Source organism: Centruroides sculpturatus, unplaced genomic scaffold, assembly GCF_000671375.1.
Source record: "Centruroides sculpturatus isolate CEXI.00-Female unplaced genomic scaffold, Cexi_2.0 scaffold1044, whole genome shotgun sequence".
NCBI classification, from domain to species: domain Eukaryota; kingdom Metazoa; phylum Arthropoda; class Arachnida; order Scorpiones; family Buthidae; genus Centruroides; species Centruroides sculpturatus.
This window is the reverse complement of record NW_019385231.1, coordinates 295,380-314,954: the sequence shown is the minus strand read 5'-3', so window position 1 is coordinate 314,954 and position 19,575 is coordinate 295,380. Positions and strand designations below refer to the sequence as shown.

At 30.9% G+C, this 19,575-nt stretch overlaps 1 protein-coding gene across 1 annotated transcript in view; it reads right to left on the bottom strand.

Moving 5' to 3' along the window:
* Positions 1–964: 964 nt before the first annotated feature.
* The window catches only part of LOC111636484 (structural maintenance of chromosomes protein 4-like), a 116,718-nt gene continuing 98,107 nt past the window's right edge, over positions 965–19,575 (bottom strand). Inside the window, exons 23-27 of the mRNA XM_023381744.1 lie at positions 18,748–18,921; positions 18,494–18,673; positions 13,305–13,537; positions 13,013–13,196; positions 965–1,312 (exon numbers count right to left, since the gene is read on the bottom strand). Coding sequence (XP_023237512.1) covers positions 1,106–1,312; positions 13,013–13,196; positions 13,305–13,537; positions 18,494–18,673; positions 18,748–18,921 — 978 coding nt within the window. The 3' untranslated portion in view covers positions 965–1,105. The remainder of the gene's footprint in view (positions 1,313–13,012; positions 13,197–13,304; positions 13,538–18,493; positions 18,674–18,747; positions 18,922–19,575) is intronic.

The window sequence follows — 19,575 nt, the reverse complement described above, 5'->3', positions numbered from 1 at the left end:
TATGAATGTGTAAAGAAAGTGTTCTTCCACCTCCTCCTCACATCTGACTACCCGGCATAATTGGTGTCTGCTCCATTTTCATTTTTTATGGTACAGTACGGTTATTTTATGCTGCGGAACGAATTATATGTTTTAACATGTATTTCTATGGGAAAATGCATTTTCCCATAGAAATACATGTATTCAGCGTTTCGTATAACGGACATTTATTCAGCGTTTCGTATAACGGACGTTTCACTTAAACGTGCACCTGGAACGGATTAAGTACGTTGTACGAGGCACCACTGTATTTATTTTGTTTGTACAAAATAAAGAAATAATTTTTAACGATACAATAGGCACGATTATTATTAAAAAATTTTCGTTAGGCTTAACATCGACGAAAATTCAACGCGAAGCGACACGTAACGGAGAGAAATTTCAACATGGGATGGGTTAACATGTTATATATTTTTTCGTGTGTAATCGGTTATCCGAAGAACCCGTCCTCAATTGATTCGGATAAACGACGCTCTATTTTAAACCAAATGTTCGAACCGTTTTAAATTCGAATTTGTTATTGCCTATTGGTTCGATTTCTTGAAAATACTCTTTTCGCCTTGTGGGCACTAGGAGGGCCTCTTATAGCAAGCTCTCCTAGAAAGAAATATACTTCTTTTTAGGAATATCCATTTTCTTCTCAAATTTAGCTTTTTAGTTTTGCTCTTTCAAATATTTGTAAACTTTTTCTATTTCTAGTGTATAAATAAGAATATTTTTGCAAATCTGATTGTAAATTGTTCATTTAAACTTGAATTGTCCCTCTGACACAGTATTGCTCAGAATTATTAATAAATTCATTTATTTATACAAAAAACTGAAAATTTAGTTATAATTCAACATTAAAAAAAACAATTATTATTAATGTGCAATTAAAAATACAGAATAATATTCAATCCTCACACAGCAGAAAAAATAAATATTTGTATTAAAAAGTTATATTTTGTCAAATAGATAAAATACTTTTACAAAAATTTTTTAGTGTTTAAAAATACATAAAAATTGCATTTCTTTTGATGATTTAGTTTATATACAAGTTTGTATGTTTTTGAATCAAAGAATTATTTTATTGTAAATGGTTGATGGTTTGATTTGAAGAATTTATATCATCAGTTAATTTTGCTAAGGATGATGATGATGCAATAATATCAGGATTTATAGTCACTGACTTTGTACAATTGTATGTCTTATATATTCCAACCAAACGATCAGCTAATTCAAACATGTTGTTTCTTAATGAGATAATTATAAACTGTGCATTCTTCGTTCTTTCCTTTAAAAAAAATAAACAAAAGTTATAACATTTATAGCTGTAATATCAATTTAGAAAATATTCTGAACAATAATTATAAATTTACTTCAATTTCAAAAACAAAATGAATTCTCATTTAATGTTCAAGAATAAGTTAATGCTTTAATTATGAAAATAACAAGTATCTAATAAAATGTGTATGTATATGTTACAGTCAAAACCCGTTTTTAGTTAGAACGCGTTTTAACTAGTTGAAACTAGTTTATACTAAATGTCTTTGTTAAAACCCGTTTTGTCTAGTTAAAACTAGTTTTAACTCAAATTCATTTTTGACTAGCAGTAAATTCTAGTTTTAACTAGACAAAACGGGTTTTGTCTAGTTAATTTACTGCTGTACATGTTTTGACTTTAGATAAAACTAGTTTTAACTTTTAACATTAGTTAAAACTAATTTTAGCTACATAAATATGTTTGGGGGAAATAAAGTTATGTATAGTGATTCGGCGGAAGATGCCTAACATTTTGCTTATGAAGAAAATTACAGCGCTAATTTGAGTTTAGGAGCCCTCTAATGAAAATATCATATTCTGGAGTATGTCTTTCAAATAAAAGTTTGGAGTTTATTTTAAAAAATTCTATACTGTGTTTGCAATGACGACTTTTTCACTGTCTGGCATTTTAAGCATCTCACCCCAAGTATCTGGGTGAGATGCCAAATGCCATTAGGGTAAGATAACAAATATAATTGCTTAAAATTAATTTTTGAATTTCTTAACCAAATTTAATTTATTGCATATGTAGTACAAAGTACTTCATAGTAAGTATAACAGCACAGTATAAGTATTGTTAAGTTTCCGCCCGTTCTAACGTGTTCTATAGCTAGCTGAAAGCTTTTTTCAGTCCAAAAACTTTTTTGAGAAGTCCTTATATAATTTCTATGCATATCCTGCAATAAAACGAGAAAACAAAAGTTTATTAAAAATAGGCATATTGGAAATCAATTAACAAAAAATAGGCACGTTACCCCAAGAAAAATGTGGCATATTTTCCATTTGTTGGGGTAAGATGCCTAGTAGAGTCACGTGCTCCAGCATGTCCGATCGGGATCGGCGGTAGCTGACAATGGAAACTTTAGAACCTTAACTACATCACACATTAATTGTTTTTAGCAATTTTTAATAAATTCCATTTTAACTTTTAGTTTAAAATTATTCTAGAAACATTTCACAACAAAAACTTCGTTCTTATCTAGCTTTTATTCTTCTCGGATGTAGAAAATGAAGTAACGGTAGCCAACTACAGCTTTCCGCACTCAATATTGGCCCAACGATTCATCATACAAATACATGACAATATGTGACGTCACCGTTTGAAAATATCAAAAATTAGGCATCTTCCCCCGCTTACCATCTTACCCCGAATCACTCTATGCGTTGCAGTCAAACCAGTTTTTAGTTAGGATGCGTTTTAACTAGTTAAAACTAGTTTATACTGGATGTCTTTGTTAAAACCCGTTTTGTCTAGTTAAAACTAGAATTTACTGCTAGTCAAAAATGAATTTGAGTTAAAACTAGTTTTAACTAGACAAAATGGGTTTTAACAAAGACATTCAGTATAAACTAGTTTCAACTAGTTAAAATGCGTTCTAACTAAAAACGGGTTTTGACTGTAACATATATATATATATAAAGGGCTTGGAGCAATAAGACACTAAGCCACATATAGTTACTTTTGGAATATGAACATTTGTAAGTTTAAAAAAAAAAAATGTATAATTCCAAATATTGGGATTAAATGCTGAAACTGTTCTCATTGTGAAGTTCTGGTTGCATTTAAGTGATTCTGAAAAATTTTTACAATGTAAAAGACCTGTATTATACACATACTTTGATAACCAGAAAATCTTTTGTTGATTAGCACCTTATTGCACCAGGTGGTTGGTCATTGTGTTTGGATAAATATACATTCTGCATATATAAATATATGTATGTACACATACAACTGCATATACATTCTAATTTAACACTGAATGTTATGGCAATAGCTTAATAACACATTTTGTAAACAACTGCTATCAAAATCTGTTCTATTTTGAACAATTCATTTAAAATACTGGTTTTTAAAAAAAAATATTTTAGATTTTAAATATTCCGATGCCTACATGCTTAAATTTACCAAAAAGCAGTTGATTATTAACATAAATTTTGAGAATCTCTATTTTAGGATTAAAAAAATTAAAAGTAGGTTGAAACAAAATGTTAAGGACAACTTCAAAATCTTGCCTAAGTTTATTAAAAACAGTTTTGGAATAAATCAATTATCTGAAACTTATAATTATCATTGAATATTTGAAAATTAAAAAATTCTACTTGATTTTTAAATATTTTAAATTAATCATAATATAATATTAAAATTATTTCTCACAAGTAAATAACTTTATATAGTAGCTAATATGTTATAACAATAGAATTTTAATATCAATCCAGATCCTAATTAACCTGTCCTATCTTAAATTCATGCATTTGAATTATTATTGTAAAACTTTGTTATAAAATAACTATTCTAAAGCAAAGTTTTAGATTGATAATTTAAATATGAAACTTACCTTAAAAATAATTAACAATTAAATAATGTATTTAACTAGTTATATAACAAAATTTTTAAAATAAAAGCAGCACTACGACTGTCTTTGTTCTGAAGAGGTAATTATCATATGAAAACATTTATAACCAGAAATTAATCAAATACATAAACGATTGCAATTGACTGAGAACAGATATAAATTATTTATGAAAAATGTTTTATCTTTAAATTTTAAGAAATATTTCTACATGATTGTTATTAATATTTATTATTATGTTGCAAATGTCATGCTCAGCTGCTACTGGTACCAAGTCAAGGCATAGCTACCCAAACATGTGTAATGTTAAGCTGTTATTGATGTATGTAGTCAACATCTAGAAACCTCCTCACAATGTGACATGTGTTCAATATTGCGGCTTTCTGTACTGCCATATCATATGTTTTTATTAAGGTTTAATGTTTCTAGACTTTTGTGTAGTGTATGTGGTATATCACCAGCAGAAGAGAAGACAACAGGTACAATAAACACCTTATCCATCTGCCACATCTGTCTTATTTCTTGAGTGAGTGGAGTGTACTTGTTGATTTTTTTCAGTGTGAGCCTTTTTATGTTATAAGTGTTTGGAACAGATTTCTATTGTATAAGTAATCTTACTGTATTTGTCAATGAGAATAATGTCAAGTCTATAGTGATGAATTGTTTTATCTGTAATTATGGCTCTGTTGTAGTATATTTTGTGTGTCATTTTCTGATACTGCTTGTAGAGTATATTTGTAGTATGGATATTTAATATTCTGTGCAAGCTCTTCATGTATTTTATCCGCTACTTGATTATGCCTGCATAGTCTGTTTGTACTAAGAGCTTGCAACCAGAAGCTATTATATTAGTTATATATACAATATGTTGTATTGCTATTTCTGGCAGAAACAATACAACATACTGTAACAATTTTCTGCAAGAATCATTTGTGAGTGATATATTCTTCAGAATGTGTATTCTGTAGTTTTAGTGTTTATGATTCAAACTTGAATGGCAACCATAAACCTCTCAGTCTCTCAAAACAGACAGCCTTAGCCAGCCAGTAATTTAACACAATTTTGTCAACACAGACCAGAGCTAGGTCTTAGACATGCCTGCCATGAAGTGCCTTTTGGGTGCTCCATGTCCAGGTGTTTAGACGGTAAGTTTAAAGATATGTGGTTACTGTCTGCCAGAGTGCTAGCTTTATGTAAACTTGATGTTTTTTGTAGAAAAACTCCTGCAATGTCTGAATTTGTTTGTAGTGTAAGTTAACTATATTAGTAAGGCCACGGCTACTTTCTTTACAAGGAAGAGTTAGTCTTTCTACGGATGATTTTGGGTGATATTGTTTATACTTAGTGTTGTTCTTGTTTTCCTTTGGAGTTGCTCGAGATCTGTGTGTGTCCAGTGTATAATTTCAAAATAATAAGTGAGTACAGGAACAACAGGTATTAATAGATTTAATAGTATGTTTTGCATTTAGGTGTGTTCTTAGTACTGTATGTAATCTGTTCTGGTATTCAAGTGTAACCATTGTTTTATCTGTGGATGTTCTGTAAGTTTGGCCCATTGGAATCCTAATTACTTATAAAATTCTCTCTCTTCCATATACTCAATTTCTCCAGATGGATGTGGAGATATTATTGAAGTTATTCTATGGAAGAAATGAGTACAAAGTCTCCTTTGTACTCACTTCTTCCATATTCTCATACTTACTTCCATACTTTGTACTCAGAAGTGAGTATAAAGTCTCCTTTTTCAATTGTAGTGTTTTGTATTTGTCTAGACCAGAGGTGGAAAACCTTTTTGAGTCCACATGCCATATAGTAAGCATACTTCACTTTAAAGATGTTTATGAGTGCCAAAGTTTTAGACTTTGAATAACAATATTTAAATAAATTAAATGAATATGCTTTAATTAGAATAAATGTAAAAAAGCTGATAGAAAAAAAAAGGATTATCAGGTGATAAACCAAAAGGATGATTGAAAAAGACAGATGATAAATCAAAATATGATACATTATATGCCAGATGATTTCTCTTTACATGCCACCTTGGACACACATGCCATAGGTTCGCCATCCCTGGTCTAGAACAAACTCTGTGTCTATATTGTTTCAGTATATACTGTATGTGTAGTTTGTAAGAGATGATAAAGTTGATTCTGTGTGGATGCATAAAGTTTGATATTAGCCATGTACATGAGGTGTGATAATGTAAACAGTGTTATTTTGTTGTGTCATGTTGTGTTAACAGTGTTATATTGTAGCCATATTATGTTTTGTTCAATGTGTTAGATAAAGAGTTAAGCACAAGGCAGAACCAGAGGACTTAACGAATCTCCTTGAAAAATTCCTTGCTAGATGTGTATTTGATTTATTTCTATGTGAATGTTTTGGAGGTTAAGATGTAACATTGTTCTCCAGTCGAGTATGGTAGAATCAAGGAAACAAATGAGTTGGGGATGCATTTATAGATTTAAAGTGTGTGAGACACTGTCAAGTGACTTTCTGTAACTAATGCATGCCATGTGCAAAGATTGCCATTAGGGTTTCTCATTTCCCAGTCTTTTGCTTGTCCTGGGATAAAAGTGAACTGTTTCCCAGGATCCCGGGACAAAATTAATTATTTTTAAGATATACAAAATATGAAATCAAATGATATAATTATTTTTTGTTCTTTAAAGTAATTTAATATGTTCTGTAACCTCCAAAATCATATTAATAATGCTGTGTAAGATACATATTAAAAATTACCTTTGAATTACGTAGAAATTTTCACAAATAGAAAAAATTTATTAAAGTTTGCTGGAAACTGCATACAACAACAACAACAAAAAAAATGCTTTGACTTGAGTTAAAAATTAAAAAAAATGAACTTAGATCAAACTTCTAACTTAGAAGGTAATTTTCGTTTTTTAAATACAATATAATACAAAATATTGTAAATTTTTATAAGATTTTAAAAAGCAAAGATGGTCAATACTCTGATCACTCAATCTAATTCTTATTTTAGTAATGAAAAGTCTTGCTACCAAGAATGCCCTTTCTGATTCAATTAATGTGAGTGGAATTGTGTTTAATGCATTTAAGAGAAGACAAATGTTGTGTTTTTCACCTGTATCCTGAAAGATTTCTAGTTCGTTTTCAAAACTGTAGTACTTCTTTTGTTCTCCAATATTCCTGATTTGTCTACCTTGACTGCTTTAATAGAAACACCACAGCCCAATAATTTGGCAGTTTGTTTGTCTTTAATAATCAGGTTATGAAGAAAAACTTCATACTAGCAGACTTCATGCTCATTTGTATCCTTGCCCAATTTGCACAACTTGGCATTACACAGTTATTGAATCTACTGGGCATGGTTAAAAATTAAGACAGCATAAGCACAATTATTCCAGATATTACAGGTAAAGAATTTTGAGAGTCCTGCCACAAATATGCTACGTATTGATTATTGACCATTTGTGACATGCCATAACGAGCAAAAATTTAAAAATCTAATAAGTAGGTTTAAAATTAATAAATACAAATGTATTCTGACAGTTTATGAGTTAATTATACTTTCTATTTGCAAAATTTCCTCAACCTTAACACACATCAAGAAAAAAGTGAATTTTTAAGAAATCTGCAGGATTTCCCAGGATATATCCAGGGTTAAAAAAACAACCAGGATTCCGTTTGAGAAACCCTAATTGCCATGATCTGTGTTTCCTATGAACTTGCTGTAGGATAACAGTCAACAAATAGTTGTTCTTTGCAACCTTTGTGATTTCTACAGCAGCCTATTTGTTGTTCTGTAAGAATGTTGTGTTCATAAATACAATTGTATATTTTGTTTGCAATGCAAGAAGTAAGAATATTGTAAAGTGTTGGAAGACATGTAATTGGTCTGAACTGTGTAGGGTCTTTGGTGGTGTTGTTCTTTTGGTTTCATGTAGGTGATGCCCAGCATGTAAAAATTTAGCATGTCTTGTGGATTGTTGATGATATGAGTTAAATGTTTAGCTATATCCTGGTGCAGGATTGTGAATGTTGTCTACATTAGATGTTGTCTAGTGGTGTGATTTCTGCATTCTCCAATGGATGTCTTATATATTTATTTCAACACAATGTGTCCTGCATGTCTTTGCTCTCCTCTTTGATCCAGTCTGCATCCGCATTGTGCTTGACAGCAGTAGACCAAAGAGAAAACCAATAATTTATGAGTTTTTCTTCAGTTGGCATGCCACTGTATTGAATATCTGAAGCGGATTTGGTATTAATTTGCCCGTAGAAGAGTTTTTCATTATTTTGTTGTTTTCACATAGAGCAATTTTTGTATCATTTAAGTTGCTGTGCTTTGACTAAGTTTTTGTTTAAGTGTATCAACATATTCTGCAATGTGGACATTATGTTGTTTGTGCTTTGTGTGTGTTTTAATTTTCTTGAAAATGTTTTTGAGTTGTTTCTTTAATTTGGGTGTTATGTTGTTTTTAGTGTATTGTGTCAGCCTGCCTAATTGCTGTCTAATGTCATTTATTTGTGTTTCTATTCATTTTTCCAGGCAGTCTTCTGAAGTATTTTTGATTTGTGTGAATTCTGTCTGTGGATGCACTCTCAGTCCATAATAGGTCACTACTGTGACTGCAACTGAGTAGACTAATGTGTGAATGTCTAAGAGTATAGAAATAGAATGAGTGCAATCTGGTAATATGTAAGTGTTCACATAATGTAGAGTTTTCCCTACTAGTTTAGAAATGTTGATTTTGGAAATGTGTGGCCATTGTGCAGGGTCAATGCCTATAAATTTTGTGAGTGCTTCCTGGAAAAGAAGAGAGAGAGTATGAATTAAACCTGAATCTATTTCAGGCAGTGAAGAAGTGTTGATACTATCAGCATCAGTGAAAACAGTGATGGCAGGAATAACATTGTATCTTGATAAGCCAGAAGGATTATGTGATTGTTGTTGATGTTGGAAGTATTTGTTTGTTGGTATAATTGTTCTGTGTTCTAAAATTTGTTGTTTGATTTGTTCTAGTGTTGTTTGTGGTATAAGACTGTTATGTATAATTGTTCTTTTTTGATCAACCATCCTTTGTACAGTGACAGTGAGATGAGGATAATGTTGTGAGAACAAGTGATATAACTGTTGTCTGTATGCTGTCATGTCTGTTTCAAGTTTTGTGATGGTGTAGTAAATACAGATTATAAAGTCATTCATTTCTGATGTCCATTTCATCTGTTGGCATGGTTTAGCTGCCTTAGTGGTCTGTGGCTGGATTGAGTCAGAAACATCAAAAATAGTCTGGTTTTCCACAACTGGTGTGGGCATTGCAGTAGCAATACCTGAACCAGTGCTGCTTTCACTACTGGTGGCCAAGGGAAACTGTGACAAATTTTTTTGAACACAAACCTCTGTCTAACTCACAAGCATGGACCTTGTTAACCTGGGTGACATCTGAGCCAGTATTACATTTGGATTGTGTTATTACCATTGTTAGATCACCACAAATGTGGGTTCAGTCACTCTTGGCTTCATTCCTCCCCATAGGCCATACTGGCATGGGTGACCTATCAAGGACAGATGCTCCAGCCAGCATAGCTCTGTAGTTCATCAGAATTACTGAGCTCTTTCATCACAACAATGTGTTATTATTATTATTATTATTCAAACTTTTAATACCAATAAATTCAATGTATTTACACACAGGCAGTGCCGTCTTTAGGGCATGGCCCCCAGGCCGTAGGGCGCCCCTAATCCAAAAGTAATAAAATTACAAATAAAAAATAGATTAAATAAAATAAACAAATTATTAAAAATATCAAATAATTTATTTCTCCTATACATAATTAAAAATGATCTTAAAACTAAGCAAACTTACAAAATTTTTGATTCTTCTTATTCACCATACCTTGGCTGAAAATGGTACTTTCTTCCTGCTGCATGGAAAAATAATTCCACTTCCTGGCCAAGGGAGGTGAAAAATCATATATACTCTATGGGAGGAAACAAATAATGCATCCCTAGGTCTTTAATATAACTATTGTTTCTGTTTCATTAAGGGGACTCCATCTTGGTCCTGGCCCAGCGCCTCTTACGTTCTAAAGACGGCACTGTATACAGGGTGATTCTGAAATAAGTGTGCATTCTGAAGAACATTACAGTGACTCAGAAAATATCAGCAGTCCCTGAATTTTCTGGATTTATCTGAGAATCCAATGAGAGTTCTGAAAATTACACATATTGCTTCTAACCAATGAAAATTAACTTTTTACATTTTTTGAACTGAAATCTGCCAAATTGCTCAATTTATTGGATTCTCTTGCAATTTTTAAAAATACATTCATAATTTTTTGAAAAAAATGTTATGTATGCAGTCACCAATGCCAATCGTAGGTACAAAAAACCATTTCAGATTTCAGAACAAAAGCAGAGACACCTCTGGATATCATTTCATAAACAATGTTGCCAGGTTGAATTACTTTATGCCAAATTCAAATTTTTTTAATTGATGAAAATAAAAATTGTTAGCATCTTGGCTATCTTTTGAGCTAATTTAATTTTATTTTGTAACTTTTTGGCTACTTTTTAATAAATTATTGGTGACATTTCCTGTTAAGACCTCGCAACAGTGTGAAGTGCAGAAGTGAGTGCAACCTCAAAGTTTTATATTCAGCTACAGAAAAGGAAATTTAATGGGTAAGCAAAAATTCCATATCTCAACTTCTGCTGAAGTGGGTGAGGGAAGTGAAGTCAGCCAAGAGACCCAAAACTGTTCTACCAGGTATGTCAAAATGCATTTGTGTGCATGAAGAAATCACATTTTGAGGATTGTGTGCATTCTGCAAGACACATGCAAGTAGCATGTCAACAGGATCAAACATCCCACATGCTGCTCACAAAAATAGAAATCTCAGGATCAAGAAAATATTTTTCTTAGATATAGCAAGGACCTTTATAGGATGTGATATAAAACCACATAAACTGAAGAATTCCTTGCTCAGGAAGTACTTAGAAAAATACACGAAGCAAAATCTTCCTGATGAATCAACACTACAGAAGAATTATCTTCCATGTGTTCATCAGAAAGTTCTTGAAGAAATTAGTGACAATGCTATGGTTTGTTGTAAATGAAAGTACAGACACATGTGGATGATATGTTGCTTCAATCGTATTAGGGATGGAAAAAACTGCACTAAGATTTATCTTCTTTTATGTAAATTTCTGGATAGGATGAATTCAGAAGCACTATCAAGATTTGTTCACAAAAGTCTGATGTTACTGTGGCAAGATCAATTTCTCCAAAATACTGAAAAACTTGTCGTCATGCTTACAGACGGTGCAGCATACATGAAGCAAACTGCATGCATTTTGAAGTCTTTTTTTATATAATCTTATTCACATAATTTGCCTGAATCACACTTTACATCTTCTGGCCAAACAAGTTTGTTTTACATTTTAAAGATGTAAACACCCTCGTTTGTTCCTGCATGAAACAAGAAACTACTTACAAAGGCACCAATGGAAACTACTATGTATCATGAGTATCTGTCAGATACTCCTTTACCACTCTCTCCCATATGTCATGAGATGAGGCACATGGATAAAAGCAGTAATATTATATGCAAACCATTTACAAACTTTCAAAATTTTATCTATAAACTGGATGAAACAGAAAGTTCTTTCATTGTAGATGTTAAGGAAGCTTTGGAGAATCCCCATTTAACCACTTCTCTAGTTTACATCCAAGCCAATATCTTAAATTTTCTGGATATTATTGAAGCATTAGAAGCAAGAGGGTTGTCACTTGAAGAATCTCTAAAAATTTTTCAAATAGCAGAGGATTCTATACAAAATCTTCCTGGTGTATGTAGAGACAAACTTTGCCTGAGCCAGCAGCACTTTTGGAGAAGTACAGTAGTTTTTCTGTGCTTCACTAAATTAATAACTGTCTAGTTGGAAAATTGTCTGAAATCCCAGAGGATATAGGACTTGCCAATGTACTTTGCTGAAATACTGTCCTGTGACTATAATTGAGACCAAGAGAAGTTTTTGTTGTATAAAAACATTCTCACTGACTGCTGACAGTCTGACAGAAGAAAATATTAATAAACTTCTTGTATGTACTATACATGGTCATATTCAAACAGTTCATAATATTGTATACTGCTAATAAACAGATAACTGAAGAAAATTTGGTAATTTTGTTTTGTTTTTATTATTTTTTGTTCCAAGAATATATCCAAAATCACCAGCGTTTCAATCTGATTTTAGATCTGAAATTCCACTTTTATCAGTCTGAAAAATCTAGGACTTAATGATCAATTTTTGCTAGTATACTATGTACTGCAGATGGCCACATTGGAAACATCTAGGGGAAACGATGGTAAAATTGCACATTGGTTGTTCAGTCCTACAAGTTTGTTGTCATTGTGCAATATATACTGGTGAGTAGCAGGTGCCAGTTTCATTGTGTTGTGGTGGTCAATCAGAAATTACACAGGCAATAGATTACATGTCACAAACTTGCTAATATGCACTTAGCACTAGGGATAGCTAGCACACTACATGGCTCATGCCAACTGTAGAATGAACAATTTGCTGAATATGTGTACCTTTTTCACTGTGTACCAACATTTTGATAAGGAAATACTGCACAAGAATCATAATGAAGAAAATGAATGGCAAGGAAATACTGCACAAGAATCATAATGAAGAAAATGAATGGCAAGCATTTTGAATAATTATTATAAATTCTGAACATGTTTCCTCTCTTTCAATAAACTGTTGCCATACCATTGCTGCATTTCCCATGCATTCCTTGTGTCTTGCACAACAACAGACCTCAAACAGTAGACTGCCTACCTGTTGAAAGCAGCACTAACTGTCATTTTCTGATGTGATGACATATCTGTGGATATAGTGTATTAGTAAAAAATATTTGTTTTTATCACACTTATGTTCCTCAGAATATGCACACTTTTTTCAGAATCTCCTTGTATATGAATATGTAGATAGATCTTAAAATAACATATAGACATATAGTGAAAAGAGTACTTAAATATGAACATCATTGTTATAACTACTGTATATAAATTAAAAATTTTAAAAGAGAGTAAATAAATTATCAAACCTTGATATAATTCCCAACAATTGAAACATTTTTAAAGTCTAACGCAGCATCAATTTCATCCATTACATACAAAGGTGTAGGTTTATAATAGTGAAGAGCAAATACAAGAGCCAGAGAACTTAATGTTTTCTCTCCACCAGATAAATTAGATATATTTTTCCATGACTTTTTTGGTGGGCGCACACTTTAATAAATACAAACAAAACATAATTTTCATCATTTCTCTTATACAATACAAACCAAAGTTTCTAACTTTTATAATTAATAAAGTTTCCATACAAAAAATTCTTACCTAAAAACAATGCCTTCTGAAAAAGGATCTAATGAATCTACTAATTCTAACTCTGCATCTCCACCTAATGTCACCATTTGATACATTTCTTTCAGTTTTGTTGTTATGATAGAAAAACCAGTCATAAATTCATTAAGACGCTGCTTTCTTAAGTCATCATGGTAACCTCTTTGAGTATCTCGTTGTTGTGTGATACTGTCAAGTTCAGAAACACGCTGAACATATATTGCTTCCTTTAAAAAATTTAAATAAAAAATAAATTTTAATTAGATTTTAAAGTATTTCCTTATTTGCTACAATTTAGTTTAATGCATTTCATGGCTTTGCAACATTTATATTGAACTTTAAAGTATGAAATGTGCTTTACAGTTTCTTAACAAAAAACTTAAAATCTTCATATTAAAAAAGTAAACCAAATCTAAAACACATCAAATTAATGCCTTTCAATAATTAAATTATCTAAACAAAAAATTATTTTATATGGCCACAATACACTACAGATTATGTATTTAATTTTGTATATTTCTATCTGTTTGATTCATACATAATAAGATCATCCAATGAAGACATCAGTGAAATGGAAAATGAAGATCCACTTCAAACTACCCACAAAAATAATCATGATATTCAAACTGAACTGAAGACTGAACAGCTGTATAACTTGATATCACAAGATAAGATATGCTGTTGTAACAATTATTTATGACATACAAGTATTCATTTTAATATTACTGCTGGCAATATATGAAAATCCTATTTAAAAAATGTATCCAAAACAGTCACTAATTCATTTATAATTCATTTACCTTTTATTATAGTTTAAAAAATAAAATAAAGATAAAATACTTTGTTTTTGATATAAAACTGTTCTAAGCAAATATCAAACAATTTCCAGATTACATTGGGCTATAATAATGCTACTAATTATTAAGTAATTTGCCTAGAGATAGGCATTAGAGACCATCTCTTAATAAGTTTAATTATTATAATTAAATTAATATTTAAATTTAGAAGGTTCTGGAAGAAAACAATTGGCCTGAAGTACAAGTCAAATCTGCAGTTCCTACTTGTCCTGAAGACATGCTGCCAATTACACTACCCAGATCATCTGATCTTCACTTCCAGAACTATTAATTCAGACATAACCATATTAAGTTAGATTTAGATAAAATGGTACTGTGAGTAATCAGTATGGCAATTGATAATGCATATGCATGGCAAACAGAAGCTGCAGATTTGAGTCCCACTTCAGGCCAATTGTTTTCTTCAGAACCTTCTAAATGATTAAATATTAATTTAATTATAATTATTAAATTCATCAAGAGATGACACTTAATGTTTACTCTAGGCAAATTACTTAATAATTAGTATCATTATTAAAGCTCAATGTGATCCAGCAGTTGTTTGATGTTAAACTAAAAATCAGGTTAATAGATGTTAATGTTTATATTTGAATATTCTAAGTAAACAAATAGGAAATATTTAAAACATTTTTTTAAGAAAGTTTCTTCATTTTTGTGTAAAAAAAAATTCTAGAAGAATATGGCAATGTACTCATATTTTACTTTTTAAATCAATAATAATTAATAACTGATAATCATTAAATTAACATTAACAATGATAATTTAAAAATTCAGTAACTAAAATAAATTTTTAATATGCATTGAGAATCTGCCAATATTTGACAGACATGATTAATAGTCCTAGAAAGCTGCATTTTAACTAGTCTCTTAATTAAGAAGCAACCTTTCTTTTTACAGTATAAAAACTTTTATTCTTATTATCTTGTATGCTTTTATAAACTATGAATATAAATTTGACTATTATAGTTATTTATACATAAGAATTAATGATAAAAAATTTATTTTATAATGATCTATAAAAACATAATTCAATATAATGTGAATTAAAACATTAACTAAGATTTGAATTTGCCAATTTTAATAAATTCAAGGTTGATTTACCAAAGATAAACACACAACTAAAACAAATACAAAGTGAAAACACTAAACACTTTAATAAAAAGTTTTTTAGCCAGGATTTAAGTATAAACTTTGAAAAAATAAAATTTTTCATTGGATAAACTGTATAAGTGTTCTCTTTCATTGTTCCTTCATACATCATCAGTATGCTGCTGCCAGAGGAAACTTTGTAACATTTTGCATGTTGAGGCGGAGAAGTAGTCTCCAAATAAAGGTCATCTCTGCCGTGAAATTGTTATTTCCTGATGGTGTACAAAGGGACAACAAAAGAGAACACTTTTACAGTTCATCCAATAAAAAATTTTTATTTTTTCAAAGCAAACATTTTGTGAATCGAGAGGGTTGAGTTGCGAGCTCGTCCCCACTTATTGGCTTCTTTGTCAGGAGATGGCCTATGTTGTAAACGAGTGGGAGGGTTGGTGAGGTCGTGACAAGGTGTCGGCCATACTCAAGGATAACACATATTTAAACGTAAGAATAACATAATTAATAAACTACAAAATTATACACAGCGAATACAAAAGCAAATGGATACAAAAGATGGAAATAGTTAAAAATTCTAGGTCGCAACAATGATAATTTTGTTCTTATCGATAGACCGTCTAACTTCTAGACCTTTATCAGTCCCAAAATTCTTTAAGTTAAATTAACCTTAATCTAACTTATAACCAGGACTGTGGAGTCGGAGTCGGAGTCGTGGAGTTTTGGTGTTTTAGCCGGAGTCAGAGTCATCAAAAAATCCACCGACTCAGACTACTTTTTACTTACCAACTTGTTATGTATATAAAATGGAAAAGTATTGGAATCATGTCAAATTTGACCATCCAAGTTTTTTTTTTTTTTTTTGCAAAGCTACACATTTGGAGACCTCCCGAACCCCTCAAAAAAGTCAATAAAGGGAAAAAATGTGCACGCATGTGTATGTTGGTGTCTAATTTGTTTAATATTTTTATTTTCTGTTCCGAGATATTAAACAATATCTCAGAATGGGTAAAGTTTAAGAAATGAAATGTGGCACTGTAGCTTGCGTATAAAGGGGCATTAATACTATTAAATTTTGGTTCTTAATTAAAGGTCGACAGGGTGAAGACCTAAAAGTGGTCACGTGTCATATCTCTTAATGAATATTTTACTCGTTATTAGCATTCAAAATTAGAAAAAAATAAAATAAAACTCGTCTCTACCCTCAAAGTAAGCTTTTTAGCCATTTTATAATAGTACAGTAAAACCCATTAAGATGTTCTCGCCTAAGATGTTAGAATGTATATGGGGACACGATTTAGTTCAAGCACTTTAACGCTTAATAACTAACTCCTGTGTTAAACCATCTGACTCCAATTCTGACCACTCTGACCACAGAAATTATTAGGCTTCAAACAGGGTGAACAAAATCATGCCCCCCCACACAGTCTAAAATCCACACGTATAGAAAAAACCTAGAGTCTTTTGCATATGTCGAAATTTCAAGGTGTCCTGAGTCCAAAAATGTAAAAATTTTTAAACTCATTTTTTGACCAAGCACTACACTTTTTCTCTGTTATATATAACAGCCAGAAAGTAAAAATTATCGAATACATATTTATATATTACTTAAAGAAGTCTTTTAGCTTTAGAATATCTACGCTCTATCTTTATTAGAACTCTATTTATTGAATCTTTTATTCTGAGGTCACGTGATAACATCAGAATTTCCGGGTTTCTTTCGGTAACAAATCCGTCCCTGGTCGGAGTCGGACAGTAAGGAAAAGTCGGAGTCGGAGTCAGAGTCGGTAGATTTTTACACGATTCCACAGCACTGCTTATAACCGAGAGAGAGAGTTTTAATTTCTCTAAGTAATTACTTCTTCTGCTGTGACAATCAAGTTCCAAGCAGTCTTTCTTCAAGAGCACAGAGCAGTGGTCCAAATCATTACCAACCTGGAGTCTTCCCTATGGCGATCGACCCAAGGCGCGGGTGCAATCCCTTTTTATGCATGTCCCGGAGGGGAAACTATTGGGGAAAATTCTGATGCAATCCCATCTAAGTTTGATTTGTGTCCGGGTGTTGTTTATGTTAATTGTCAGAAATTGAACATTTCAACAAATTTATTACTTCTTTCTATCTGATATTGTTACTCATTCTACATCATAAAATTGATAACAGCTGTCAAACTCATGGAATTAATTGCTGGAAGTTTGTAGTGCAACCTTAGTAATAATTGTTCATTTGCTGGTTCATCTGATTGGTTTTATCAACGTTAAAATTTGGCAAAATAGAAAGTGTGTGAGTTTGTTCAGTTCAGACTCTTTTTGTTGGTGATCTTTTTGTTACCCTCTATCGTGTAACAAGTTTTGATTCTTGTTAATTGGCTAGTTATTTGTAGATCATAACGAAGGTGGAAATGAATGATCCTCTGGTTGCGATGGGAGAACCTTATATGTCATCCGTGATGTATTTAAAAGTTTAATAGGTCACTTCTCGAAATGACACAGAAAACTGAAGGGTCAAAAGGTCTAATTTCAACCTCCCAGAAAGGGGAAACAGAAGGAAGAAGGGAAACAATGATTGAAAAAATATATATATTTTGAATTATACTACTTATGTATTTAAGAGTATATTAAAATGTGTAGTCTCAATGAAAAAAAAAAAAAAAAGTTATTGAAGCTTTAAAATTCATAAAAGAGTTTTCATTCTCACAATTTTCTTTATAGCTTAGTTATCAAATTATACAAAAGAAAATAAAGTTTATAAGTAATTCCTTTAATAATAAACTCTATTTTCTAGTTATGTTATGTATTCAAGTACAGTAGAGTGTCATTTATCCAAATCAATTGGGGACTGGGATTGTTCGGATAACTTATTTTTCGGATAACCGATTATGTACGAAAAAATATATTAACCTATCCCATGTTAAAATTTTTCTCTATTGCATGTTGCTTCACGTTGAATTTTCGTCAATGTTAAGTCTAACATAAATTTTTTAAAATAATAATTGTGGCTATTGTATCATTAAAAAATTATTTCTTTATTTTGTACAAACAAAATAAATATATTGAAAAATATAAAAACAAAAAAGTAATTTTGGAAGTTAATCTAGTATCAAAAACGTTCGATTCGATGACACAGTCCAACTGAAATGCTTTTGGTTAATGAATGTTTCGGTTGATCAGCTTTCAGATAAATGACACTCTACTGTATATGTAAGTTTAAAATTACAAGTTTCTTACCTTTTTTTTATATTCTGCAATAGCAGCCATATTAGGTGTCATTTTCTGTAAACTTTCCTCCATTATTAATAATTCATACTTAACTGATTCTGAATCAACATTCATAAGTTCTTCAGAATCTAATTTTGGTAACTTATCTGGGACTTCATTATCAACTTCTTGTAATTTTAAATTATCTAGCTAATTTAAACATTAAAAAAATCAATAAGAATGAAATTCTTATTCGTTTTACATTCAATAAGTAATAAAACTACCTGAGAAGTCCAGTGTTTTATCTTGGCATTGCTATCTTGAACTTTTGCTTTACATCTATCAAGTTCATTTTTAATTTCAATGTGATCACTATTCAATTTGTTTTCCTTTTCTTTTAATTGTTTTATTTCTTTCATAACAATCTGCATCTTTTCTTCGCATTCTTCTTTAGATTTCTAAATGTATGATTTAATAAATGAAGAAATAATGTTTTAGATTTCAAATAAGAAAAGTCAACAAGAAGTCAGTTTTAATTAATAAACATTATACAAAGGAGTAACAAAATAGAATTTTTGTAACATTAACGCAGATAATTGTATAAAACAAATTAATATTGGCAACAAAACTGATTTTAAGTAAAACCAATTAATCTGTTTCCAGAAAAACTAAAAACTGATTTTAAAGCAGGCAATGAACTTTGTCTCACTTTGTTTACTTGTCTTTTTGACTTTTAGTTGACTTTTAGCTTGAATTTACGATAATTCCACAAAACTGTTATGCTACTGGAAAATGTCATTGTAACATTACAATTTGTACAAAACATCAATTTATCATCCTTGACTTTTTTTATATAATATCATGCATTAACTATGTCTAAATTTTTAAATCAAAATTAAAAATCAGCATGAAATAATTTTAAAACAATAAAGTTTTCAAATGCTATTTGTTAAACACTTGTCAAACATTCCAGTATTTACCAACATCAAAGAAACACTGACCTCTTTTTTGCAAAAACATGAGATATAGGCATATTTGTGAGTTTTACAAGAAGAGGGTCAGACATGCAGGTTTCCAATTCAATCAAAACTTGGTGAGCATTTAGCCCTATA